The 27,910-nt window shown below is 37.9% G+C and overlaps 1 protein-coding gene across 2 annotated transcripts; it reads right to left on the reverse strand.

Moving 5' to 3' along the window:
• Window positions 1-1,147: 1,147 nt before the first annotated feature.
• Window positions 1,148-27,791, reverse strand: LOC593395 (protein FAM160B1). Of its 2 annotated transcripts, XM_030985311.1 has the most exons (16): window positions 27,636-27,791; window positions 19,869-19,947; window positions 19,035-19,204; window positions 18,694-18,798; window positions 17,667-17,789; window positions 16,949-17,059; window positions 15,864-16,057; window positions 15,350-15,541; window positions 14,326-14,515; window positions 13,149-14,017; window positions 12,567-12,657; window positions 11,739-11,882; window positions 10,778-10,918; window positions 9,820-9,923; window positions 8,909-8,932; window positions 1,148-5,506 (listed from the first exon to the last, which is right to left on the reverse strand). In XM_030985311.1, exons 1-16 carry the CDS (start codon window positions 27,678-27,680, stop codon window positions 5,401-5,403), a joined length of 2,688 nt encoding a protein of 895 aa, XP_030841171.1. In that variant the 5' UTR covers window positions 27,681-27,791; the 3' UTR covers window positions 1,148-5,400. The 2 variants fall into 2 exon arrangements, with proteins under 2 accessions (XP_030841171.1, XP_011670555.2); XM_011672253.2 differs by lacking the exon at window positions 8,909-8,932.
• Between the last annotated feature and the right edge of the window lie 119 nt (window positions 27,792-27,910).

Below are 27,910 nucleotides of genomic sequence, written 5' to 3' on the forward strand. Positions count from 1 at the left end.
CCACATTTTGTGATTTAGCTTGTTTCTGAGGTGTCAGTTGACAGCGTATTTCAACAATCTTTCTCGTCAGTATTCCCTAAATTTGTTCGATCAACAGCTCTTTTTAATCTCGACATTATTATGGACCTGGTAGAAGGTAAAAAAAGGTGGTCCTAGGGGATATTTAAATGCAAGTGTAAATTACAGATGGATGGTGACATTTCATTCGTTTGCAACCCGATTAAAACAGAACTGACATACAAAAATCCAGTGGGCATGTATCAAAGAGATTTGACAAGGCCACTCCAAAACATCACTAAAAATAGAGAAATAGAGAGAGAGAGAGAGAAAGAGAGAGAGAGAGAGAGAAAGATGGAGAGAAAGAGGGAGAGACAGAGAGGGGGAGAAATTGAGGGCGAGAGAGAGAGAGAGAGAGAGAGAGAGAGAGCAAGGAGGGGGCAGGGAAGAGTAACAAGAAAGAAGGAGGGGATAAAGAAACAAATAGGGAGGAAGGGACGGAAGAGAGAACAGATGGGAGAAAGTGAATAAGAAAGACACGGGGAAAAGGGAGAGGGAGAAAGAGAAAGGGAGAAAGAAAAGGAAGAGACAGAAAAGGATGGGAATTAAAGAGAAGGGAAGAAAATGAGTGAAAATAGAGAGAGTAAGAAAGATGGAGGGAAGGGAGAGGTATGGAGAGGAGAAAAGTGGGAGAGAGAGAAGGAAAGAGAAGGGGGAAGGGGAAGGGGGAGAGAAGGGAGGAGAGAAGGGAAGGAGAAAATGAAGGGAGAAGAATGTGAAGGGAGGGGAGAAGGTAGGGAAAGAAGATAAAAGGCTTTGCACTTTGTCAGAGTTTTGAACTTGGCATGAGATTGATGGTGTAATCGTTGGGCAACAAACACAATCGACAATTGAGGTAGAACTCTAAATGGGTCTGGCAGACGGTCCTCTGTCCTTGATTGACATGTCAACCATAATTCAACGGAGGGACGGACTGCCGCGCCCTGTCCGACCCCATCACATTCCCCATCCCTCACAATACCCCTGCGTCACACAAGATGGACGACGGTGTCAATCTCAAAGGACCTGCACAAAAGACCAGGCTGATCTGATGAGGATGTCAGCGGTGGGATGCTCCACCATCAACACAGACTCACAGAGGCACCATTTGTTACAATCAAAATCTATTTATTGCCTTTCCCCTAATTTTGCAACCCGAATCAGGCCGATTTAATCATAGAGAATGAAACTGAACTATAAAATAAAAAGAGCTATAATTGACGGACAGAGTTCATTAGTTCATTACTTGAAGATCTAACTTTGCTGATGTCCTGATTCAAAGCCCTTTCTCTTTTGCCTTTGACTATAATTGAGAATTCTAATCTCTGGTTTATAATTTCATTTCCATATAAATGAGAAAAACACAGACCTTTCTCTTGAGGGCACCTTTGATAGGTCGAATCATTAACATATTAATACAATGTAAGTTTAGGGACTGCTGAGGGCTCAATGCCACTTTGCTCTCGGTTCAATAGTTACTGCTGATATTAAATCCCCACCGCACTACTTATAGCTACTTGCGCCCTCTATATAGCAAACAATGCCTAAGCGGTACATGTTGATCCCCCATGGTTCCCTTTTTCTTATGTTAATTGAGAGCTTATTTGATGAGATCACCACCTGCCAGTGACCATGCTGAGGGGTCTAATCCCTCCTGGACAAACTAGTGCAGATAGGCTTTAAGTAGTCAATTGCATTGCTACATGTAAGTCAATCAGTGGGACCAGTTATTACAAATATTGACATTAGACATTCCACAACAAACATTTAGGGGACATGTCCTTTCCTTCAAGGTGTATATAAAATATGATGAATTAAGGAAATCTAACTTTTTAATCTTCAACTTCACCAGACCCTGACTCGTCTTTAACAAACCCTTAAGGCTCGTTCATATATGATGCGGTACAACGCTGTACTTTTGAATGAATGGAAGCTGCGTGCATCAAACGTCTTACGCATTTTCACTCTTTATCAATTATAGCTCTGTTCTATACGATAAGAATGTGAAGTGCATTACTCTTTAAGTCATCATAACTTTTTTTGTGGACAACCTGGTGGTTTACCAATGCACATCTGAACAAGGCTTTAATGGAGACATCCAGTCTACAAACTTGTATAACTACTAAGATTAACCTACTTCAATTTCAAGATATAAAACAAGCTTTCTTCAATTTCATGTATTACAAGATATTTATCAGAATGTGGGTTATGAAAACCACCTGCGATACTCCCAGGGTTAACTATTGCTTCATGCATTGTAGTATCACAGAATGAGTGGGTTAGGAGCATATCCATCAATATATCCAAGACCTGTCATGATAATATAAAAGTCTACCATTTCAGTTTACAACTTAAATTACCAACAATGATTATTTATAAACTCCTCATATAAAATAACACCTTGCTCTGTGCATCACTCATTTCAAATGAAAAAGAAACATAATTAGAAAAATATTAGATTGAGCTGTAAGGATTTTACGAGTTTATGTGTAGGGTTTGACATACTTGGATATACAGCATTCACATTTGGGTTCTAAGTTGTCAAGGAGTCTGTGAATCATACAAAATACTTAGTTAGCGAATGGAGGTGTATAAAATAAAAAATGTAACCTGGTGAATATGCTTTGATTTTGTTAAATCTGGCTTTTTCATAAGTAAAACTATGTATGTTACGACACTTTATTCCTTCCACAAGCACAGCTTGAAATGCTAGTACTTTGGAGAAACTATTAACAATTTGGCTGGGAAAAAAATTAAGGTACTTTACTGTCTGAGATCCATACATTACACCACATTATCCTCCATAATGCACACCTCATAACACCATTATCCTCCAAGATGTACACCAAATAACACCTTATACCACAACACTCTCTAAAATGTTCCGCTCAAAGCACCTGATCCTTAAAAAAAATGATTAATACCTACTCATACTGTACATGTATGCTCCATGATGTTCCTGCTACATCACATCTTTGGAGGTCTTCCTTCCACATACAAGCCCATTCAACAAAATAATACTAACCCACCGGTAATAGAGGGCCCCATACCTTAATCTATAACATACTGCACCCAAACAGGCTGCTACAGTGTACAAACATGCTAAGCATTCATCTATATTTCAGTAGTTACCTCTGTTTCACCTCTATGCTAATCTTGCCTTGCTCGGCTAAGCCTCAAACATTACCAAAGCATGTGTGGGTGTCCTCCCCCAAAGCCAGAAATATATATCTGGATTAATACGACCAGGGACCTGTTTCACAATGCCTTTTTTCAATGATAAATGACAAAAATCAGTGACAAACCTGCTGATAACCAATCAGAAGCAAGGATTTCACTAGCTTTTAACAAAAAAACTGTCATTTGTCACTGATGACAAGTTTTGTGAAATAGGGCCCAGGGACATATCTATGATGTAAATTGACTTCATAAAAGGAATGCCACTTGGCAGTATTCCTCTGCCCATACTATGATAAATGTGTCTTTACTGATAATAAAGTCATCTTTTAACACATCCAATATGACCTTGCTATCTAAACAGATCAAAGGTATATTGCGACACAATTTCAAATGAATGGAATGCCATGACTGTAACTTGTCCTTTAAATGGTTCTTGTGATGAATATGGTGAGACTACTTGAATGGACACACAGATATTCATTCTTCCAACCAGGGCCGTAGCCAGAGTTTGATGTTTGGGGGGGGGGGGCACATACATGTCATTGATCGACGTCCTGGGGAGGGGTCTAAAAAATGTCAACCGATCTTGAGCTATCTCAAAGCTATCATTAACAAAATCTTCGGAAATAAATCATCATTTGATTTCATTTAATATTATCAGGATGTTTTGTAAAGGTCTTGGGTACCATAAATGTTTGCTGAATAGCATGGGCTCAAGTAAAGAGCGCTACAAACTTGCTCAGTAATAAATGATCTTGCCATTTTGAGAGAATGTTATTGGTAACAAAAATATTTATATTTGGGTGTGTCCTTAGGATGTTTACATAATGCAACAGAGATTTCTTTTCAATAATTTGTTTCCCAGGCAAGCTAATTTCAAACCAGATGGGATTAGCTACATAATTTAAACAGTGGAAGGTTATTAAGTTCCAATATTTTTCTCCCCAGGCAAGCTATTTTCGAGCCAGACAGGAGTAGCTACATAATTTAAACATTAGCAAAAGATTATTGAGTTCCAATACTGATTGCAATCTTGTATCCGACCGATTTGGCATCCAACCCAAATACCCACAGACACAAACACATGCATTCCTAATTACAAAATTTCTTCTGAACCTGTAATAGGTTCTGTTCACAAACAAACGATCAAACACTTAGAATTTGCATACTAGAAGGAGTATGGACTGATGTGGGTGAAGTGTGAAATCCCGAAGGCTGGCCTGTAGGGTTCTTGATGTTCTCTGGTGCAATCTGAGCTATAAACTGAAGCATTTTCAAACAATTTCATGACTTACAGTTAATTTACATTTTTGCTTGAAAATGAATGCTAACCTGTCACTGTTTTTCAAACCTGTCATTTCATGACTAGAACCTGACGTTGCTATATGTCATAACCTCTTGTATACCACGTTGCTAGTGCTAGCCTTCGTTTACCATTTTTTCACATTTCTTCTCTTCTTACATTGACAGAGATATATTTTAAAGCTTCACTGTCTGGGCAGTATCATTGCAATAACATCCTGCTTGGGATATGCATATTTAACCAAAAGAACAAAAAAAACTTTGCAAGGACTCTTTACCAGTGTTGTTCTTCTATATCTAAATCTGAATCTTGAGACGATTCTCCAAATATACACAACAACATGTTTCAGTCATCAAAGTATTAAGCAAATTAACGCCCCAATACTCGCCAAAAAGTGTTTTGCTGAAGGGTAGTTACAGATTGCACCCAAACTTTCAAGATACAGGTCAAATAAGTTTCAAATTATTCAACCTTTGGCATTGGCATGTCTATATTGAACATACAACATTGAAGGTATCTTTAATTGAGAACATGGTTAGGTGTATGCTTCTATAATCTAATAGATGACTTCCAAAAGTAAATGCACACTTCTTCAACAACTGGGAATTGAGCAAACTTTGAAATTGAATAAAAAAATAATGAGATGTTATCTGACACTTCTTTTTCCTTGACAATGGTAAGGAAGCATCCCTGAGTTCATGGTCTGGACTTTCCTTTCTTCCATTCCGTTTTGTGCATACCATCCCGGGAGCTGGTGTCTCAGATCATCATCTAGCCCACCATCTGTTACCATGGCGACAACATCCCTACTAAGAAGTTCATCCACAGTTTGTTGCAATCCTGTGGGCGAGCCGAGCAGCCATTAAGCCTGAAGGAGATGATTATCGCCCACTTGCTGCGTGGAACTTGACGAAGGCGACGGCTGCTAGCTCCTTACAAAACTCTTCTAGGACAATGACACCTTCTAATAAATCAATGTACGGCAAGCTGAATGAGAGAAGGAGAGACGGAGAGAGAGAGAGGGTGAGAGAGAGAGCTTGGTGGTTAAATAATTGCCTGGGAGATAAATCATAGCATCTGGAACACAAACAAAGAGGGGAAAGAGTCAACTTGAAATCGTGCCATGACACCCACCTTACAAGGTGTGTGCTGGCTCGAACCATTCTCAGCCAGGCAAGTTTATGCAATGCTCAGGTATGACACTGAAAATAATAGTTGCTGTGACTTATCCTTCATTGTCTGCTGTGAGCCACGAGGGAAGTAACTAATATACTCTAACCCAGAGTTCATGCCCTTCTAGATATCAACAGATGATATTTGATGATATTTTGATTTCATTATGGATGCAGATGCGTCTCATCTCTTGACCTACAGGGACGTGGTTATGACACAGCCATATCTGTTTTTGTTTTTTTACATAACACGAAACCATCCTCAAGAACCCTACCTGTATCAATGTGTATCGCTGAACTGCCATTAAACTGTTTGCGTTTTAGGATTATTTCTAATCATTGTATCCAATCCAGGTGCTTGTGCTCATGTAATATGTGTGAAAAATGAAGTAAGGTGAACTTGCTCTAGAGAACATTCCAACTTGTTAGCCATTATTTCTGCAGTGGTAGATTTGGAGGGGGGATGGGGATGAAACTCAGTTTAATTTTCTTTTAATAAAGTACAAAACAAAAAATTGCCCCTTTTCAGAATTGTCCCCCCTTGTCCAAAATCCTAGTCCATCCGTACTTCTGTAACCTATTTAAGACCAAAAGGTTACTTCTATTCAGGCTTGGGGAAAACCTTGGACAAAATAATACCATGTATGTATATCAACACACATAAAGATATGTAAACTATACATGTAATATGTATGCCAGTATGTGTGTACAAGTAATGGCTTCATATTACACGGAGCTCATTTTAGAAACTTGGCTGTATTACAAGGTATATACACTTCCCACACACAGCTCTTTATGTTGTGCTGGATGAAGGTTGAATACCTCTTCAATAAAAAGAGCAAAGTAGATTGACAGAACTAGGAATGTTGTTTCTATCAATTTCATTCATCATAATAAACTTACCTGTTTCATTTTGCCATTGCATTCCTTGAATTTATTAACATTTATTAGGATATCAACATTATATATACTTGTATATATATTCTAAATTGCAATACGGCCTATGGAAAATGATTTTTAAAGACTGTTTACTTTAAAACAAAGGGCCAAAATTACTTAAAAAGTACTTAAACTTCCTTAGGAATGAAGTTATAATTTATGGTCGGACTGGTGAATGGACAACCTGAAGACATAATCATCTTCATGTCCCTTAACAGTACACAACTGCATCTCTCCAAAACATTTATAATGAACTTGCCTCAGATACAAGTACAGTACCTTCTTGATTGAATTTGATGACGAAGGCTATTAAAATCATACAAGATTCAAATAAAACATGAGCACTATATCAATACTATAACACAAAACATTAGATCACCTAATTCTTGTCAATCTTGGTAAATATATGCATGCACACGTTATTAATTCAATCATTTCAGCTTCTCATAAATGTACATGCTTGGACATATATCATATTTATTTTAGTAGTAAAATATATACACATGTTCATTAGTTGCATCATTTGATTTCCCTAAATTAAGTAGATAGCATTTCATAATCAGCAAAGCCTTATTACATACTTATCTTTCATCTTCAGTTTCACTTATGGTATAAGTGCTTAGTACTGACAATACTAGGTGATTTCCAATTTTTTTCATATTTCATTAGTATTTCCTCAAAATAAACTAACATGTATATATCTTTATAGACAGTACTATTTTCTTGATCACTCTCCATGCTCCAGACATGCAAATCATGAAACAAAACAAAAATTGACGATTGATTCTAATTCAAGTAATCACGATAGTACAGAATCAACATCTCTCCTTACATTCCTAAGCAAAATGCAGTGGCTTGCGAGTGAGTACCTGGCATGCAAATGGTATGATTGTTAGAAATCATAAGTACTATCATTGCAAAGAGGCATAATAAAGTTACATATACATGTATACCAGGATCTAGCCTACAGCTAGAATACACGCAAATCTCAACTTTAATTAGGCTAATAATGTTTAAACTGTTATTCAGATCAGTAAGACTATTCCCCCCCCCCCCCCCCCACTAAAAAAAAAAAAAAATTATGCCTCTTGCATTTTGGGTATTCCTTTACATACCACTGCACTTAACTCAGTTCTACATGTTTTAGATAGTTTATTCTCTGAATGCATGCATGAGCAGGGCTGTTATAAACGGAACAAAATAAAATCCTCAAAAGTTGTCTTTTTTTAACTATATTCTTTGACATTGGTATGATTAAAAAAGCCTGTTTATTCCGCTTTACAATGATGCCCCATTTATAATGTTTATATAATTATGGAAGGTGCAGTACATCAGAATGGAGTTACATCAAAAGTGAAATCTAGCAAAATGCATTGTTATTCCTTCAAAACACAACCCATCCTCCAAACGAATAAAGAAAGAATTTACAATTGACAATAACAATGCATCTTACAATATTTCACTTTTGACTTGACTCCCATATTCAGATGTACTGCACATTCCATGATTACAATAATCATTACAAATAGGGCATCGTTGTCAAGCGGAATAAACATGCTTTTCACTGATTTCAACGTCAAGTATGATAATATACTGACAAGAGAGATATCAACAATAAAACTTGAATTCCAGAACTATGTTGAGGGGCTTATATAATTCCTACATCTTTGTGATTGTCATTCTATTAAAGAGATGATCATTTTAGTGTTTGATATTATAGATGGATTCTCTTCAGATTCTTCGTTAACCATGTCTAGATCAAATTAAACAAAACAAAACAAAAACAAACAAACACAAAAATAGTTTAGGCTTTGCATACATGTATTAATGCATTGGCACAAACCATTCCCCATATTTCACGTATATTTGACATATCAATATGTATACAAATATCAATTATCAATCGTGTGATGTTTTATGAAATAAATACAAAAGATATAAATGTACGTAAATATATTTAAAGATGGTCTATGTGCATATTTTGTTGTTGTTGAAATAAATGAAAACAAATAAAAAGAAAGAATATAAAAGATCATGTTAGCATTTTCCAGCATTTTAAGCAACTTTTCCCATAAATATCAGTTTAAATTTGTCAATTAAATGTGTTGTTAGTAAAATGTTTTGATGCATATCAAATGGTTTTGAGGTGAGGGTGGGGTGAGGAGGGATACGGGCAAACACAAAGTGGGGGTGGGGTGGGGTTATGGATATATCAAAGGGATGCAGTATATTGTTGATACACATATAGTGTACATGTCAGGCAAGGTCTGACACTTACTTCATTATGGCACTTGCTCCACTCCTGTGTATAAATATATCACACATGTTCATAAGTCAAAATTGTATCAAATATCTTAAACACCTGTATAGTTTGACTTCAAGAATGCCTACATGTCCCAGCCCTCTCTCAGCCAATAGCACCAAAACATATAATATAATTACACAACCTGTATCTGGATTTTTGCATGTCATGATTAGAGCAACTTCATAATCTTGATCTAATTGTCTATTTTCAAATAAAGAACACCCACAGCTAAACAGCCTTGATAAACTTGTAATAATCGTAACAATTCAAGAAATACACAGCTAACTACCAAACATCTTTCTCAAATATTACATATTAGTGGAACTTCTGGAATATCCAGGAAATGAATGAAAACCAACAAAGAGACATTGCACATGGCAGGGTGCAAACAAATTGCACTGGTAGGATTAGTTAAGGAGAGAAAAGTCAAATACTTTGGTCATGTTAAAAGGCAACAAAGCCTCTTAAAGGATGTGTTGGAGGGAAGAGTGGAAGGAAGTAGACCGAGAGGGAGACCTAGAATCAACTGGGAAGAGAATGTCAAGAACTGGAGTGAACTAAACTGCAAGAGTGCACCAGAATGGCAGAAGATAGAGTGAAATGGAGAGATGTTGCAATCAACCTCCGAACCTGGAGAAATAGCAATTGCACTGAAATCCTCTTTTTTGTATTCATCTTCTCTTCCTTCTGCTATTTCTTCTCCTGCCATGCCATTTCTTCTTCCTAAAAGTTTGACAAGTCTCCCACGACATTACACCCATTGGATACAAAGTGATTTTTAATACATATTTTCCAAGGACCCCAACACAGGTTATCTCTCTCTCTCTGTTTATTCTAATTAGTGATTACTTGCTCATTATTAAGCATATGTTAATTAAGTTTACCTGTCTTGCTCCTCCACAATGCCCATGAGCTGCTGCCTGACCAGGAACAGCTGCTTCTGAAACTCAGGGATGGACCTTACTCTTACACTAAGATCATTCACAACCTATAACATGGGAAAATAATTGAAGAAAAAACAAAGAAAAAAATGAGAAACCATTAATGTTCAAGGTTGACATTTATATCTTCATTTAACTTACCGGTAGCTGTTAAGAGAGACAGAATACAGTTGTAGATAATCAACCAGTGGGCTTATCAAAGTTACATGTAAGTATCATCCATTTGCCTTGGCAATTGATGATAAATGCTTTACCAACGGACACTAACACCTTGATTTGGGTTTGAAGGAGGAAGCTACCAGTTCTAAGACCACTTCTCTATCTGTTGAGCTGTCACACCTTGTCTGTGGAAAACAGGAGGTCAGCTTTGCAACCATATGACATTATCAAAGATTTCATCAAGGTAATCACTTTCTTGAAGATACTGAAGATTCTGACCTCCTGGAGTGGCGGATAAGAAGGGATCTAGGAGATACTCATGGATGTGAACAACCATACTAGTCAACAATTTTATTGAGGCGCTTACCTTTTCGAACACACTATGTAGATTCCTACATCCTGTAGCTGTAGTTAAGAAAGAATCTGGGAGATACTCACTAGTGCGAGGGAAAGAACAACCATACTAGTCAGCATTTTCATGGAAGTACTTACATTTTCCAACACACTATGTAGATTCCTACATCCTGGAGCTATGGTTAAGAAGGGATCTAGGATAAACTCTTGGATGTAAGAGAAAGAACAACCATACTGGTCAAGATGTTCACTGAGGTACGTACCTTTTGCAACACACTATGTAGATTCCTGCATCCTGGAGCTGTTGTTAAGAAGGGATCTAGGATAAACTCTTGGATGTAAGAGAAAGAACAACCATACTGGTCAAGATGTTCATTGAGGTACATACCTTTTGCAACACACTATGTAGATTCCTACATCCTGGAGCTGTATTTAAGAACGGATCTAGGAGATACTCGTGGATGTGAGGGTGAGGAAAGAGAGCAATCTTGGCCAGTAAAGATGTCACTTGGAGGTTGACTTCGTATGTCTGCATCGGTAGAGGGGAAAAATTAAAAAGAGAGAGAAGGTTAGAGAGTTTTACGATATTACAACAACAACAAAAAATCAGTTTGGATGCCATCATCTATTCATTTGAACTTAACAAGCGCGATTAAAAACTCTAAACATCTACAATTTTTTTGATTGTTCTAAAATTTAGTAATGAAATATGGAAATTCGAAAAACAAATATAACAGATGGTTACAGTGTTATGTAGATTTTATCTTACTTTGACGATCCCATCACTGCACATAATGTTATTTGAAATTGATGGTTAACTTCAGGAATTACAGAATCCTGGGCCCCGTCTTACAAAAGAGTTGATATCAATCGCAAATATGTACATAAGAGATCGGAGACTGCAAACTTGCTTTGATTGGAGGACTTACGATTGATTTGGATCAATCGCAACTATTTGTAAAACGGGGCCCTGATACCAGAGTCAGATCACAAGTTAATGCCCTTCTGGCCCTGAACTGACAATATATTGTAGGGCTGTTGGAACCAGCAAAATTTAAATCCAATTACAAATACTTACTAATAAAAACTCAAAGAGAGAAAGAAAGGCCAACACAAAGATGCACATTTGGGAAATATATTCTCGACTCTGATATCTTGAAGTGAACTTGTTAGGCTTATTTAAAGGCCATCTGTACTAGTTTGGCCAGAAGGGATCAACTCAGCTCTCAATTAACATAAGAAAAAGACGATCACGGGGCACCAACAGGCACCGATTAGGCATTGTTTTATATATAGAGGGAGCAAGTAGCTACAAATAGTACAGTGGGGCTTTAAATTGTAACATGTACCTGGTCCAGCATCCTGGAGAGTTTATCAAAGAGGATCTTGATGAATCCTCCCTCGTAGAAGGGGTCAGACTCAGGGCATCGCTCAAGAGGGGTCGGGTAGTTCGGCCAATCATATGGAAGACTGTTCACTGTACACTCACGGAACTGTCATAAGAAACAATTAAATTTAAAATGGGTAAATTTACAGTTATTACTAGTATTGCAAATTTGCACCTGATGATAAATAAAATACATGCTCTCTCTAGCAAACCGAATTATCATATAATATGCTTAAGGCACCTACATTTGTGAATATGATGCTTTTAAACACCTCATAAACCCAGTTATTTTTGGACAATACATAATCGTTTTTAAAGTTATATATCTTATACATAAAGGAATCAGAAGAAGGGATTCACAAGAGTATTATTATCAAATACAATGCAACCAGGTTATGTATACTAGAGGTATGAGAATATCACCACACAAACTTTCTGTATTACCAGTGCCAAGGTACTACTGACATAGATGATATTCATAATATGGAAATTAAAGATTATGAGGTGCTATTGGCCACATATTTATTTATTTGCTTTTTGTTTTATTTTTACAGGGTAGCATTGTCAGCTTCAATGTAAATTATCTGTAAAATTGAAAAAAGAATTATTCGTAAAGTTTAACCTGCTGACAAGTGAAATCTCTAATTCCCAAACACATAACACGGGAGCAATGTGGTTCTCTAAATTAACTCGATGAATACCTCATTCTCTAATTCCATAGGCTTAATACAAGTAACACTCCATTCCCGTGGACAAAGGGTTAATGTGTTTAAACTATAGATAAACTTACATTTCGATGTGCCTCTCTGAGATACATGTCGTACCCCGTATCACCGGTCAGATAGGAAGACTTGTTCTCTTCTGGTATCAACCCTAGAAAACTGTGATGACAATCATGTATCAAGAGGACAAACATTAATTGTGTAGCTAATAGGTCAACATGTTTGGGGTGTGTCGTGTGAATTACATGTATATTCCTCCAACATCTATGCCCAAGGAGAATAGAAGACGGCGAGACCATTAAAACTCTTTAATATGATTGGAGAATAATGACTTATACACTGTAAGTGTTGGATGATAAGAACATATATAACACTTCACTGTAGTGTTACTTCAGTATATCAAGATTTCCTTCAATTTGGCAGTAGGCAAATAATCATAATTCAAATACTGGAATGATAACATACTAATGCTCTTCTGTTCTTGGGGGTTCTACATAAATTCCTACATCTAAATGGAAAAATAGAGAAAAAATAAAGAAATCAAGGAAATTGTTCATTAATTATGGATACCCAACTTTTTAAGAATGTAAGTTGGTAATTGGATATCAGGTAAATTAAATCAGCTGCTATCCAATTAAATGATTACTTACCAGCTGACAACCCTGTGCATATTATGGTCTGTGTCCTCTCCTCCTTCCCCATGAGATGTAGGAGAACCTGGTGGTGACCCTAGAGATCTAGGCGACGTCAAAGATAACGACGGTGATGTCCCTAACAGCATGGTCGACGACAGCGGGTCTGGAGTTGATGATAGCAGTTGCGTTAACGGTGAAGGCACATTCGTTACAGCCGAGCTCTGAGACACAAGTGTTGGAGCTCCTCGTGGAGGAGCGGGACTTAACAACAAGGGTACCACCCCGATGAGACTGGGGGTAGCTCCAGTCGCATCAAAGGGCGTGGTCAGACTTATAGCACTGTTTGTATTGGGTGTGTCGGATAACGGGGGTAGAAGGGATGTTGGTTGAGGCACTGAGTTGGGTAGACCTGAACGTGAAGTGTCTAGCCCTAAAGAACTGTCACTAAATGAATCAGGGTTTGTAGTATCAGGCTCTTGATCACTAACAGGAGGAGTTCCTCCCCCTTCTCCCCCTTGCAGCAGCGGACCCTCCGGTATATGGTTCTCCTCATCATCCTCCGGTATATGGTTCTCCCCATCATCAGCACCGATACTTGTCGGACCATTTGTTAAGAACAAGTCACTGTCTACTGTTAAAGATTCTTCGGCTGTCTCCCCCCGGTCTGCCTCAAGATGAGATCCAGGGCTAAGTGGAGATTGAGGAGGCGATCCAGGGCTAGATGGAGATAGAGGAGGCGATGCAGGAGCAGGTGGAGACGGTGTGGGAGGGTGGCGGTCAAAATATGATCTTGTCTTGAGATTGCGTAGCACCAAGTTATTGACGATGTGGACGTGAGATTTCTGGAGGAGTACTTCGAAAAGTTTCAGTGACATGATGCAGATCTGAAATACAACAGAAGAAATATTGGACTTTTCATACCTACCTTTAAATATACCTTAACGAAATGTAATTTTTCTAAAAGTACTTGGAGTTTGAAGCAAGAATCAACTAGTTATAGTTCACATGTTTTTGATAAATAATTTACACATAACAATATCTGGTAGAAGGATTGCTCAAAATTGACCTCTATGTCATAATATAACTCAAGATGGAATACATCTAACTATGGAATTCAGAGGGTAATTTTAACACGTGTTCATGTTGGGGACTGAAAAGAGTCTTCAAGATTATCAACTACACTATTACTTGCCTCATCTGATAAATGATCGCATCTCTCAATGAGTCTATGTCTAATCTTATGATCCGCATCACCAGGTTTCTCTGGGCTCGTGTTATCACCGAGGATGAAGTAGACAAACTCATTCAGGAGCTGAGGAGATGAGGTCATCTTGACAAACTTAGCCAGGTGGGCTGTACTCGTTAGAATACCAACTTCTGACCTGAACATTGTAGTAAAACAAAAATAAATATGAAGAAAGTTACCAACTCATGTTAAAGGACCTGAAAAATCTCAATTTGAAGACATCTGAATTCAGGAACATGATTAATAGGGATTCCACAGCTGTACCTTTGGTTTAAACCTAAGGACAGAATAGTCAATGTCATGCAAGGAAAGTTAATAAAATGAGGATCATTGACATATGACAACCACTTGCCTTTCAAACATTATGAAATAACTTTAATTCTGAAATGTTAGACTGAATAAAAAATATTATGATAGTCTTCCCAAACGTCATATCTCTGGATTAAACCAAGGAGATACACTTTATATGTTCGTCTAAAACCAAAAATATAATCAGTTATCATCAGTTAGATTTGAGATCTATACACAAATAACTACAGTCTGGGTCATTTTGGCAACTGAATAAGTAGATTTTCCACTTCAAATATGAGTTGATTCCTGTTGATGTGCAGCGCTGCATACAACTCATATTTTGTTATTCAAACATCTAAATATATTTCATAGATTTAAAAACATTTTTAAAGTAATTTTCTCAGCTAGCCGCCCATGCATGAAGCACACCTTAGCAATATGGAGGCTTTCTTCAAACATGCCACCCTAAGATTTGAAGAAATGATTACAAAACCAGTGATAATCTCATCACTTTAAGTAGAAGCAACATGAGGAAGGTTTCAGTGCTTCTCTCAACCACGAGAAACAGCAAGCTGACAACATGCTCGCAACACTATGCTTGATAAACCAGTCATTCACTTCTTTCAAATATCCCACAATCTGTGAGCAAGACTAACTGAAATGAAATCTGATGACTTACGTCTGGAGTAGGAGTTGCTCGATGATTGGCACGAGGAAGTTTTCTTTGACCTGGGTTGATAGAGCCTTGCCTATGATGGGATGTCCTTCTTTGATGATCTGATCACAGTAGTCAAACCACGACAGGAGAGAGATCAACTGACGCTTACCACCAAAGTTATTGGTGTCATCAGAGTCACTGTTCACATCAAGGCTGTTGTTGTGATATAAAACACAATCTCATTGTTTAATAATAATAAAATTTGTTTTTAATATATCTAGTACTCTTCGTAAAAAATATTAAAAAAATTAACAATTTTAATATCAATTTTGGAACGTTTTCCATTTTTTGGAAAAATAACTGTATATAAATGAAAAAAAATTTTTAGATCTGAAGAAAAAAATTGTGATGCATATATTGGAGAGAAAAAAATTGTTTCAAAATCTGCCTAAAGTTTAAGTAGAAACTACAAACTACAACTACTTGTCCCTTCAAATAATCAATGTTAAACCTGGCATCGGCTGTTTTCACTTACCCCCACTTTGCCTCGACGCTCTCAATATCCACAGGATCCATAGAGAGAGGAAGTGCGTTGTAGAGTGAGCAGAGTCGTTCAGCTAGTAGAGTACAGAACTGAGTGTTTCTCACCATACATTGAGCTGCTTGGCTTTCTGGTAAACTAGCACACAGCATCAACCCCTCACAGGCCTTCACGGCTATCCTAGAGTCCTGGTGATACATACAATCATTAGAAAGTGACAGTTTTGTCTTTTTGACATCTAACTGAAAACAGAGTACAGAGTTTAAAAAGTCCTCTCCATCACAACCGTGAGGGTTGGGATAGTTTTCTTTTCTTTTAGATGTTTAATAAACTGAAAACAATTGTACAGTTATACAAAAAAAACGGACTTCCTATTCATTACAAATTGGGATTGTTTTGTCTTTTTGACATCTAATAATCTAAAGACAAGGTACATAGCACATTAACAAGAAATAGATTTCAGGCACTACGGAGGAACTATCAAAAAATCTTTAATTGTAGAGAAAACCATGCAGTTTTAAAGTGAAAGCTGTATTCCTTTACTTTCCTAATTCAATACCCCCTCCTATACACCCAACTATCTCATCCTTACACCCATTAAGTTCTCTTGGAAATACATAATCCCCATCTCTAAAAAGGAATCATCTCCATCAAAACCATTAGAGTTGGGATAGTTTTTTGTCTTTGAGACATCTAATAAACTGAAAACAATTGTACAAAGTCAATTAAAACAAGTGATTTCCTGTTCATTACAACCAGAAGAATTTGGATAGTATTGTCTTTTGGACATCTAATAATCACAAGAAAGGGTACAAAGCACATTAACAAGAAACAGATTTCACACACTATGGAGGAACTATCAACAAATCTTTAACTGGAGTGAAAATCATACAGTTTAAGTGACAACTTTATTCCTTTACAGTCCTAATTCAATACCCCCTACACCCAACTATCTCATCCTTACGCCCATTAAGTTCTCCTGGAAATACACAATCCCATCTCTACTCTTATTTTGAAATTGTTATACCCTATGGCATACTGGTACAATGTTGACAGAGGACTAGGTATTAGGTACTTACTGGACTCTGCACCAGCTTTAGCAGAGAGTCAACCACACTGAACTCAGCTTGGCTTGGGTCTGGTTTGGTTCTATTAGATCCTCTCTGCCTACTGCTGCTTTGCCTGGGATCCTATAACACACAAGAACAAGTGTTAACCACAGAATCATAGACATTGGAATCAGATTCACATTTATATCTCCTCGTACATGGCAAAACGAATTATTTTATCAACGCAAATCACAGAAACTGAATATATGCTATGGTTTTAAATCTTTATAATTAGAAGTGACAAATTTACTATAAAAAATTCCTACACATGAGAGAGCAATTTCAAATTCATTAATTCTACTTTCAGTTTCATGTACACTGTATATTTCCAAATGGTACCAAAAATATTATCTTATTTTCCTGCTCTGATACATTTTTGTCTTTTCCCCCCACTTTTTATATTACCCTCTTTTTCTATGATCTATCATTCACTATAAATCATTGCAAAAGTCATGAGCAAAGTCAGCAAACATTACACAAATTCCAATACATGTTTTTTTTATATACTGACAAAATCATAAAATTCACAATTGTTACATGATCTAGGGTTTATGTAAGAGTAGGGTCCTCTCATATTCTTTCACATTTCAATGATCAATTGAATAGATATAGTGGGTTACAGAGGTCATGTTTTTATATAATCTATAGATATAATAAAGCATCAATATCAGAGTTTAGTTAAACCTACCTCGAGGAAGAAGTTTGCCAGATATGGGGCTTCTCTGAGCTTGAAGCAGACGACACAGAGGAACTGGATCTCTTCCTTCTCGGTTGGACCGGCTCTAGTCCCTCCACAAACCTTGACCAATCTCTATCAAAATAAAAATTATAACAAAATAATGAAAATATTTAACATTAGAATTCATCAATTAGACAACACTCAACCAGACAAGAGCACTCCTATATATGTAATTACTTTGAATAATGCTCAGTTGGGCATCAGTGCCTACAAACATTCTCTAAATTCTGTATTATTTTGTTTGCTTCATGCGAAAGGTCTAAACACTCTCCCAATGGAGTGGAGAGTGTGCAAAGCAAATCGCAGAGTAACAAGACACTGCAGATTGCTTTGATTAGTTCCTGTGCTACAATACTAAAACTATGACTACATATATACTCTGGGCTACAGGGAACTACTTCCACAGTGCTGTCTGACTTAGATTTAGTGCTTGTTCAACTTAGCTCCAGGTGTACTCACATGAACAGGTTTTTAGACATCGATATGAGGTAAGAGAGTGTACTCACATGAACAGGTTTGTAGACATTGATATGAGGTAAGAGAGTGTACTCACATGAACAGGTTTGTAGACATTGATATGAGGTAAGAGAGTGTACTCACATGAACAGGTTTGTAGACATTGATATGAGGTAAGAGAGTGTACTCACATGAACAGGTTTGTAGACATTGATATGAGGTAGGAGAGTGTACTCACATGAACAGGTTTGTAGACGTTGATATGAGGTAAGAGAGTGTACTCACATGAACAGATTTATAGACATTGATATGAGGTAAGAGAGTGTACTCACATGAACAGGTTTGTAGACATTGATATGAGGTAGGAGAGTGTACTCACATGAACAGGTTTGTAGACATTGATATGAGGTAAGAGAGTGTACTCACATGAACAGGTTTGTAGACATTGATATGAGGTAAGAGAGTGTACTCACATGAACAGGTTTGTAGACATTGTTATGAGGTAAGAGAGTGTACTCACATGAACAGGTTTGTAGACGTTGATATGAGGTAGGAGAGGCTGCTTGATCCTTCCTAAGAGGTTGGTGAAGAACATCAGAACCATCTGCTTCATACCTGGTGGACACTGGATCAATCAAAGGTAGAAAAAATACTCACATTTAAATCTTCCTCAAATATATTCCATCTCTTCAAATCTTGGTTCATGTAAGTGGTTTGTGGGGGGCGGGGGGCTGGTGTTACTAGGCAATCTGTAGTCATACTCCTGGGGAGGGGGTGAATCCCTTTCAGAGATAGTCCTCATTTGATTGCATTTACATCAACAAATCCCAAATGCTACAGATATCCTTCAATAAAACTTACATCAGCCTTTCCTAGAGTCCACAAGGTTTCTAGGATCTTGTGTTGCAGGAGATGCTCCATACATGGCCCTGTTTGGTTATCTTCCATCTGACCCTCTTCTTGGGTCAGAATCACCAGCATGTTGTCAAGGTGATTTGGGATGTTGCTGTCCTGTACCGGTTGCTTGTCATCTGGAGAAAAAAAAATTGTTCCAGAAGTTGTTCAATGAACTCTACATAACTCTACACATTTTTAATAGTTATTTTAATGGATGTTTTTGTTAAATCAATCTGCTTGCCATCAATTTCAATATCCTGCAATAGTTTGACTCACTCTGGGTATTTTGTACGATCGACTCTTTAAGATTATTGACTCCTTAGGGTTAATTAATCAACTCCAAAAATGAAGCTCACATAGTGTCTTGCATTTAGACTTGACGATGGTTTATCATCAAAGCATGTATAGAAAGCCATATGGTAAAGAAATCTCCAAAAGTTATACCCAATGATCCTACATCAAAATCTTCTACTATTTTGTTTGCATGTTTGAAAGCATCTTGTCAATTCTTTTTCAAAATTCAATACAAAATGAAACTCAGAAATTAAGAAATTCTTGTAATAATTTTATTATGTGCAAAGTTTATTTGTATAATTTCTTGAAAAAATTAATTATTTATGAAATCAAATGTTATATCTTTTTTTACATTTCTGTTGGAAATGAAATAAATATGAATATATGAATACATGTAAGTGGGTGTACAACAAATCAGACACCATACTAAATGGCTCCATTGCACTTAATCATGCAAATGATCTTATAACAGAGAAAATATCATTTACATTGTGTTAAAATTACCTTTGTTATTGATGAAGTAGTGTGTGATTGCTTTCCAATGAAAAACAAAATCCTCCAACAATGTCTGCGTTGGAGCAATCTGAAAATAGACAAAAAATAGACAAGAGTATTTAAGTTATGTATAATCTTAAAAACTAAATGCAAACACAAAAATCGTCATGATTGCTTCTTTCAACAAAAAAAACAGGTCCCCTGAATGATGACCTCCACTGGTGTATAGAACCTTGAAAATTGTGTTCTTTGGTGACCAAATTATCCATAAATTCAGACAAATTTGGAAATTAGCAGCTGTGATTATCTTCCCGCGGAAACATATTCAACATTTCAAGTGTTTTTCCAGCCAGAGCTAATATATTATATTGTCAAATCCTGGCGATGAGCCGCTTCATATTCATTGTGTACACTTCTTAGTCGCCAAGAGCGTTGAATTTCCATGTTTACTCGATGTACACAAATTCAGTCTTTAAAACTTGATCCATATCTTATAATTTTGATATACCCTTAGGGCAATTCCACGGTAACGGAAGGACACTCAGACAAGATTTTTGAACTTCAGGTTCATACTAAAAGAACTGTTTTATTAGTATAAGATGTGAAACAGTACAGATATGATACCTATATAAGTGCCTTTAATTCTCCCCCCAAAAATGTCATTATAGTTAAGTAGTTTAAGAATGTGCATATTAATTATCTCGGTAACGGAAGGACATAAAAATGGACATGGTTTTTCCAGTTAATTAGTGTTTATCCAAACTTTGTGAAGTTGATGAAGCTTTCCACTTGACTGAAACACATTTTGTTCCCCATAGTTTAATACATACTAATAAAACATTTCTTTTAGTATGAACCTGAAGTTCAAAAATCTTGTCTGAGTGTCCTTCCGTTACCGTGGAATTGCCCCTTACCATGTCACGCATTTGTAAAAATCTGTAAATTTAAGATGGTGCGAAATGGTCAATACCTTTTCTAATGTTAGACCTCATGTAATGAAATATTGTCTACGACTATGCTGAATTCTCATTTAATCTAGACTATAGACTAGACTGTAATCAGTAGGGGCGCTGGTACGAGAATAAGGATCGTCTGCATAAACAAAAATCGTCTTCGTACAAGCGGATAGTAAGGCTGTGCATAACCGTGTAATGAGATACTTGAGTACACTCCCAGGCTTACAGGCGAATACTCAAATATTCGGACACCATGTTTTGTTTTTTAATTAAAAAAAAAAAAACATCCCGGTCGACGCTTACCGTGCCATAATTAATTAATAGCGTAAGTTTTCGGAGACGGACCTGGGATATTTCTACCGTAGTAGTATGGTGGTGGCAATTTTTTTATTGTTTTTGTTTTTGTTGCCAACACCATACTACAGTAGAAATATCAGGGAATAATTTTCCTCAAATTTTTTGATTAGCAATTTCAGCCGATGGATAAATATTTCAAATGAAATTCTGTACATTTCTATGGAAGAAAACTGCTACACAAAAGATATTTTGTATAGCAGTCATGCAAAAATGCATAGCAAATTGCGATGCGATACCAGGAAAATTATTCCCTGAATATCCCAGGTCCGTCTCCGAAACTCACACTATTTTACTTCAAGAGGACACTTTTTTTTTATATTTCTGATCCACCCGTTGGCGATGCAAAAAACACATCCTGTGATTACTTTCTTGAGGCATTTCTTCTTCTTCTTCTTCCTCTGTAAATGTTACTTCATACAACGAAGATTACGCACTGCAGTGTGGTGTGTGCCATGTGAATTTGTAGAGAGACTTTCACTTTAAGAGCAATAAGTCCTCGGGGAAAACTCGGGCAACCCATAAAACTAAAAGTAGACAGTGAACTGGGGCCCTTTTGGGGGTATTTAATTTCGCGTAATCCGCTTTTCGAAGTGCCAGCGCTGGGAACCCTAGTCCCTACACCCGCAGAGCACTGAAGAAAAAAACAACAACGATCCTTATTTTTTAGGACACAATTTATGCCCGTTTACAAGGATATAATTTTTTTAATGCGTACGACCCTCATTTTCGGACCAGCCCTCTTACTAATAATTTATTTTTTCAATAGTCTAAAAGTTAATACAAAATAAAAAAAATAAAAACAAAAACAAAGTCTGCACAACTTTGCTTTGTGACCAAGTCTGACTAGGCACATTCATGGGGCACTAGAGGGCGCTTCGGTCGCGTACGAAAATCTGAATGGCCTTGCTGCGGTGGGTCGGCAATAATCAGCCCAAAACTTGGATATGGGAGGTTGGAAGGATATATCTTTTTTATAATGTTATCCGGTCTGACCCTTAACCATCCTATGTTTAATCTATGTAGAAATAACATGCGAGTATGATAAAAGAAACATCGGGACCATTACTGAAGTAACTCTTAAAATATTAGCCTAGAAATGACCACCAAACGGAAAAAATTGACATTTTTTCCCGACAAATCTTCATAAAATCTGAGTTATAAACAAGTCACATCTAGGTACACTAATAAAAATACGATTTTCTGAAAATTCAGGTATGATTTTTGAAGTTTCTTTCAAGTATATTTCTGCGCATTGCATCGCCAATATTCTTCACTGCTTCAAAATCACCCTTGAATTTTTTTTTACAACGAATTTGATACGAGGTCCGCGAGTGTTCCCCGTTCCTTGCGTGTTGAAAGTTTGGTAATACATAGTTTGCATTGACTCGCGCACGAAAAAATGGTCGAAAACAAAATGTCAAATGAAGAAATAAACAAGCTTTTGTACAGTTATAAGAGTTCTACCGAGGTTTCTTTGTCAATTTAATTTATTATATAGTCTCAATTAGAATTCAGAATTATCTCCCTGAAAAGTTAAGAAACCGACGATGTTCTCGATCGTAGTTATTTTCATTTTGCCAGCAGCCGGTCTAGCGTTGTTTGGGCAAAAAGCTAGGCTGCTGCCTTCCCACCACGAACCTTTCCGAGTCCCGCTAAAATGGGGCGCTGCGGAGCTCCGAAGCTGCGTTGGTATCGCTGCAAACTCTCAGCCGGCTAGCTCCCCACGACGGACCATTCGCGGTATGGCGAGAGTGTGTGTGTGAGGTATGATTTTGGATTCGAGAACGCACGTAACGCAACCGTGCGCGTCATTTTCAGCTGTCGAATGTGTACGACCAATTTTACATGTACGATTTTTAGTACAGATACTTGGTCAGTTTTCTTCTTAAATCTTTGGTTTTACAACATTTAAAAATATAATTTCTTCAAATCTGCTCCTGACTCGGTTCAGACTAATTGTCTGATGTGTTTTCAAGTCAATTTTTTGAATAGACTAGATCTATATTTTTTTGCATGAATTTGCCTAGTCTGACTGAAACTTAAAGACAGAAATAAACCACCAAAACACAGTCAATATCACACACTGAATAACATTACCCCAAATATGGCACACGTGTGAGTGGGCTAGCACATAACTAATGCGTTTTTATACATTTTGATCTTAATCTGTTGCTTGAGGTTTCTAATATGAACTCAACAAATCTTCTGATCACCGGGGACTTCAATTATCCTCACATTGATTGGGGGTCCTATGCTGGAAGAAGTGAGGTAGATCAAGAGTTCATGGAAACTGTAGCCGACTGCTTCCTATATCAACATGTCAGTTTTCCCACTAGACAAAGGGAAGGTCAGAGAGACAGCACCCTGGATTTGGTGTTTTCAGATAATGAGTTCTTGATTGATGAAATTGTTTCGTTGCCCCCACTGGGGCTGAGTGACCACCTTGGGCTCTGTTTTACTATCACCTTATCGGCTCCAGAAGCAGACAGACGACCTCCAAAGTTTCAATACAACATTGGGAGATATGATGACATTTGTGAGGAGCTTGAGGAAGTCAAGTGGGAAGAGACTATGAAGGATATGGATACTGAACAGGCCTGGTTGTTCTTTCACACAACATTAATAGAAAAGATGATGAAATGTATCCCGCGTTCTGCTTCACGCCGACGAAAGAAAAAGCACTGTTGGATGAACAAACAAGCGCTCAAACTGCAAGCACAGAAGCATCGTGCTTGGCGACAAGCCCAAACTACCAAGCACCCAGCAGACATATCAAGAGCTAGAAGACTGGCAAAGTCACTCCAATCTTTCACAAAAGAGCTGCGCAGTAACTTTGAGAGGGATCTTGCAAAGAATGTTAAGAAAAATCCAAAAGCATTCTGGAGATATGCCAAAGATAATCTGAAAACAAGAGGTGGGCTACCTGACCTCAGAAAGACAGATGGAACCTTCGCTACATCAGATGAAGAGAAAGCAGATATCTTGAACACTTTCTTTGAGACAACCTTTACTGACGAGGACACTTCTGCTATACCAGTTCTGGATTCTAGGCAACCTCCCGAATGCTTATCAGCACTTGTCATTACTGCAGATGATGTACATCACAAACTTAGTTTGCTTTCCAAGTTCAAAAGTGCTGGACCGGATGGTATCCATCCCTGTGTTTTACATGAAACCGCAGCATCAGTGTGTATTCCATTGGCCATCATCTTTACCAAGTCATTTCAAGAGGGCAAGCTTCCCTCAGCATGGAAAATTAGCCACGTTGTTCCTGTGCACAAGAAGGGGAGCAAGTTGGATGCTAACAATTACCGCCCAATAAGTCTGACATCAGTCCCCTGTAAGATCATGGAATCTCTCATCAGAGATAAGGTGGTTGAACATTTGATGTCACATGATCTTTTCAGTGATTCTCAGCATGGATTTGTCCCAGGTAGATCATGTGTTACACAACTGCTCCACACTCTTGAGGAATGGACTACCTGGCTAGATCAAGGAAAAATGTTGATGTTGTCTACTTAGACTTTCAAAAGGCATTTGACAGCGTGCCCCACCAACGACTGTTGTCAAAACTTGATGCTTACAAGATCCAAGGGAACTTCAAAACATGGATTGCTGATTTCCTTCATGGCCGAACACAGAGGGTGGTGGTAAATAATGCCAGATCTCAGTGGTGCAACGTGAAGAGCGGGGTGCCCCAGGGCAGCGTACTCGGCCCAACACTGTTTGTTCTCTACATCAATGATCTTCCTGAGGTGTTGGACTCCACTGTAAGAATTTACGCAGATGACACCAAGGCTTTCTCATGCGTCTCTACTCCTGACCAACGCAAACTTCTCCAAGCTGACCTGTGCTCATTGACAGACTGGTCCTCAAAGTGGCAACTCCAGTTTAACGCAAGAAAATGCTGTGTTTTACATCTTGGATCTGGAGACTGTCAGGAGCGCTACACAATCGGGAGTTCAGCCCTGAGTACAGTTGGAGAGACAAAGGATCTGGGGGTACTTGTTGATGACAAACTGAAGTTCCACAGCCATGTGTCGTATGCCATCAACAAGGCCAACAGGGTTCTGATCAGCATCAGATGTGCCTTTCAGTGTCATGACACATCCACCATTCCCAAGCTGTTTAAGGGACTAGTGCGCCCCCTCCTTGAGTATGGAAATGTAATCTGGTCGCCAAGGTACATTTCAGACGCAAAAGCTGTGGAGAGAGTACAGAAGAGAGCAACAAAGATGATCTCCACAATGAAACACCTACCTTACATAGAGAGACTTAAATGCCTAAACTTGCCATCCCTTGAGTACAGGAGAAGGAGAGGAGACATGATTCAGGTGTACAAGATTATTTATGAGCATGACAGACTCAACCCTGACCACTTCTTCCAACTAGCAGACACACCAACAAGAGGGCATAGTCTCAAGCTTTCAAAGCCGAGGTGTAGGACAAATGTAAGGAAGAACACATTTAGTCACAGAGTGATTGACGACTGGAACTCTCTGCCTGAAGAAGTAGTTCAGGCTCCCACCATAGACGCCTTCAAAACCAGGCTTGATCGTTGCTGGAAGGAACAGTGTTATATCTCTCAATACTCGAACTGATTTTTTCAATTTCTTTGCTCCTGGTAGGGAGGCCAATGCCCGGGCGTAAGGCTTCTACACCTACGATTTGTGCGCTCGTCGCCCACTTCAAAAAATTAGCAAAGGGAAAAAAATGATGTAAAAATAAAAATTGAAGAAAATATGAAAAGAAAATACAATTATACATTTCACAACATACCTATAATCACGGATCTGTAACAGTCTTTCACCATTTGTTGACAATCTTGCAGATTTTGACGTTTTTTAATCCAATAATTGTGGTTGCAGACGACCTTGACGCACTCGCACCACCGACTAAGAAAATCCTAGAGGGCGTAGAGGTTTGCTCACTAAAAACCTTCTCATTGGCAGAAGGTAGACCCTAAAAATATGGGATCCGTTTTGAGTAAAGAACTTTTGATAGAGATCAACATTTCAGATGTTCACAATTGCCACTTCTAACAACTAGAAAATATAAAGAAAAAAGATTATATCTTTTTAAATAGATATTTTTACAAACTGAACATTCGAAAGTAGATAGAGTACGATGTTTCTGTCAATCTTGCGTTGGTTTGAGCCCTATAGCTACATCCATCTCAAAATGAGAAGGAAAACAGTGAACAGTGACGTCATTGTTCGCGCCAAAAATAAAGGGTATTGCGACATAATCTGAGCTCCGGTCAGAGCGTGCCCAAAGCGTAGTCTTATTTATAGACCCTAGTACCTTATTCTCACAGCACTAGATACGAGTGTCGTGCAGTAATGTATGAGAAGTGTTAAAAAAGATATTTCAGTAAAAAAAAAAGTCTACGTGAGCAGTCTATACTCCAATTGAGAATTGAAATGAAAGCCATGATTTGAAGGTGTGTGTTGTATATGATACATGGTTAGTGAGTGTGTATGTTACGTATAGCGAAAGGGAGAGAGAGAGAGAGAGAGAGTGAGAGAAATATTAGTACACGTACGTTGCATGCATGGATGTGCGCTATGATTGTGTTCGCTGCAAGATGGATTTTAATTGGACCTCGTAACTTCTCGATCGTTGATAATAAGGAATACTCATGAGGAAATCAAATTATTGGAATACACATCTAAGGTAAATATCAATGAATTATATATATTTCTTTCCTTTTTTGAACCATCGTCTTCGGCTCGTAGTAGTAGAAGATGTAATCGTTCGCACATTGATGGCTGGACTTCAGCCTGCATCGGGGCTTGCCTGTGTCGGTGGAGGGATCAACTAAGAAGAAGAAGGTGTGTACGTGTGCGACCGATTCAAGGCTAGCCGCTGTTGAGTGATTGCACTTTCGCGCGAAGTTTTAAACTTCATCATGAACTTTGTCCCTCGGGCCTGTCTAATTATGAACGTAACTTTGCGACATGAAATATAATTGTTTCAAGGCTCTTACGTACGGAAAGGCGTAGAAGGAAATGGCTACAAACCAGCTGGATATCTCCTATTTGATGGAACCTATGGAGTCGGCAGATGGGTGGATTTTCTTAGTGAAAGTAAATGCTTTCTTTTAATCTTAGTTTTAGTATAAACAAATTAGTAATTAAAAAGTTAGATTTGGGCATTGGCCTCCCTACTCCTGGGACATTGTACATGGTACATTGTCCCGTCAAGATGCAACCTCTTGCCCCTCTGCCTCCCTTGCATATAATGAGAATTATTATTAAAGAGTATGAGTACAAGAAGATAGACCAAGAAGATAGACCTGGAAGCTCGACTGCTGTCTCAGCATTCTTCCAGTATTTGCGGTAAAGAGGTAAAGGTAATATAAAAACACATGGAAAGGCCAACACAGTAACCAGCAGGTGGGACTGGGCCTTGAAACCTTCGGCACAGGATTGAGAAAATGTAACAAATGCTTTGGGCTTACCGCTTCTACTGCTTGATGTAGAACCGCGGCAAATCGATTGAACATCTTTATAGCTTGTATTTACTTCTCATAAGAAAGAAACATATTCTCCATTAAATGAAAAACTGTCACACATAAACAAGCGGATGTTTGTCGTCATTCATTCTCAGACTGAGAACTGCCAGCTGTCAATTTGCACTGCGCATGCGCCAAAGGTGTTTTTTTTTTTTTTTTAGGGGGGCGGGGGCTGTTTATTTATTGTTAAAAAAGAATCGTCATTCATGTCATTGCAATAT

The sequence above is a fragment of the Strongylocentrotus purpuratus genome, unplaced genomic scaffold, assembly GCF_000002235.5.
Source record: "Strongylocentrotus purpuratus isolate Spur 01 unplaced genomic scaffold, Spur_5.0 spur5_scaffold_15, whole genome shotgun sequence".
In the NCBI taxonomy this organism is placed as follows: Eukaryota; Metazoa; Echinodermata; class Echinoidea; order Camarodonta; family Strongylocentrotidae; genus Strongylocentrotus; species Strongylocentrotus purpuratus.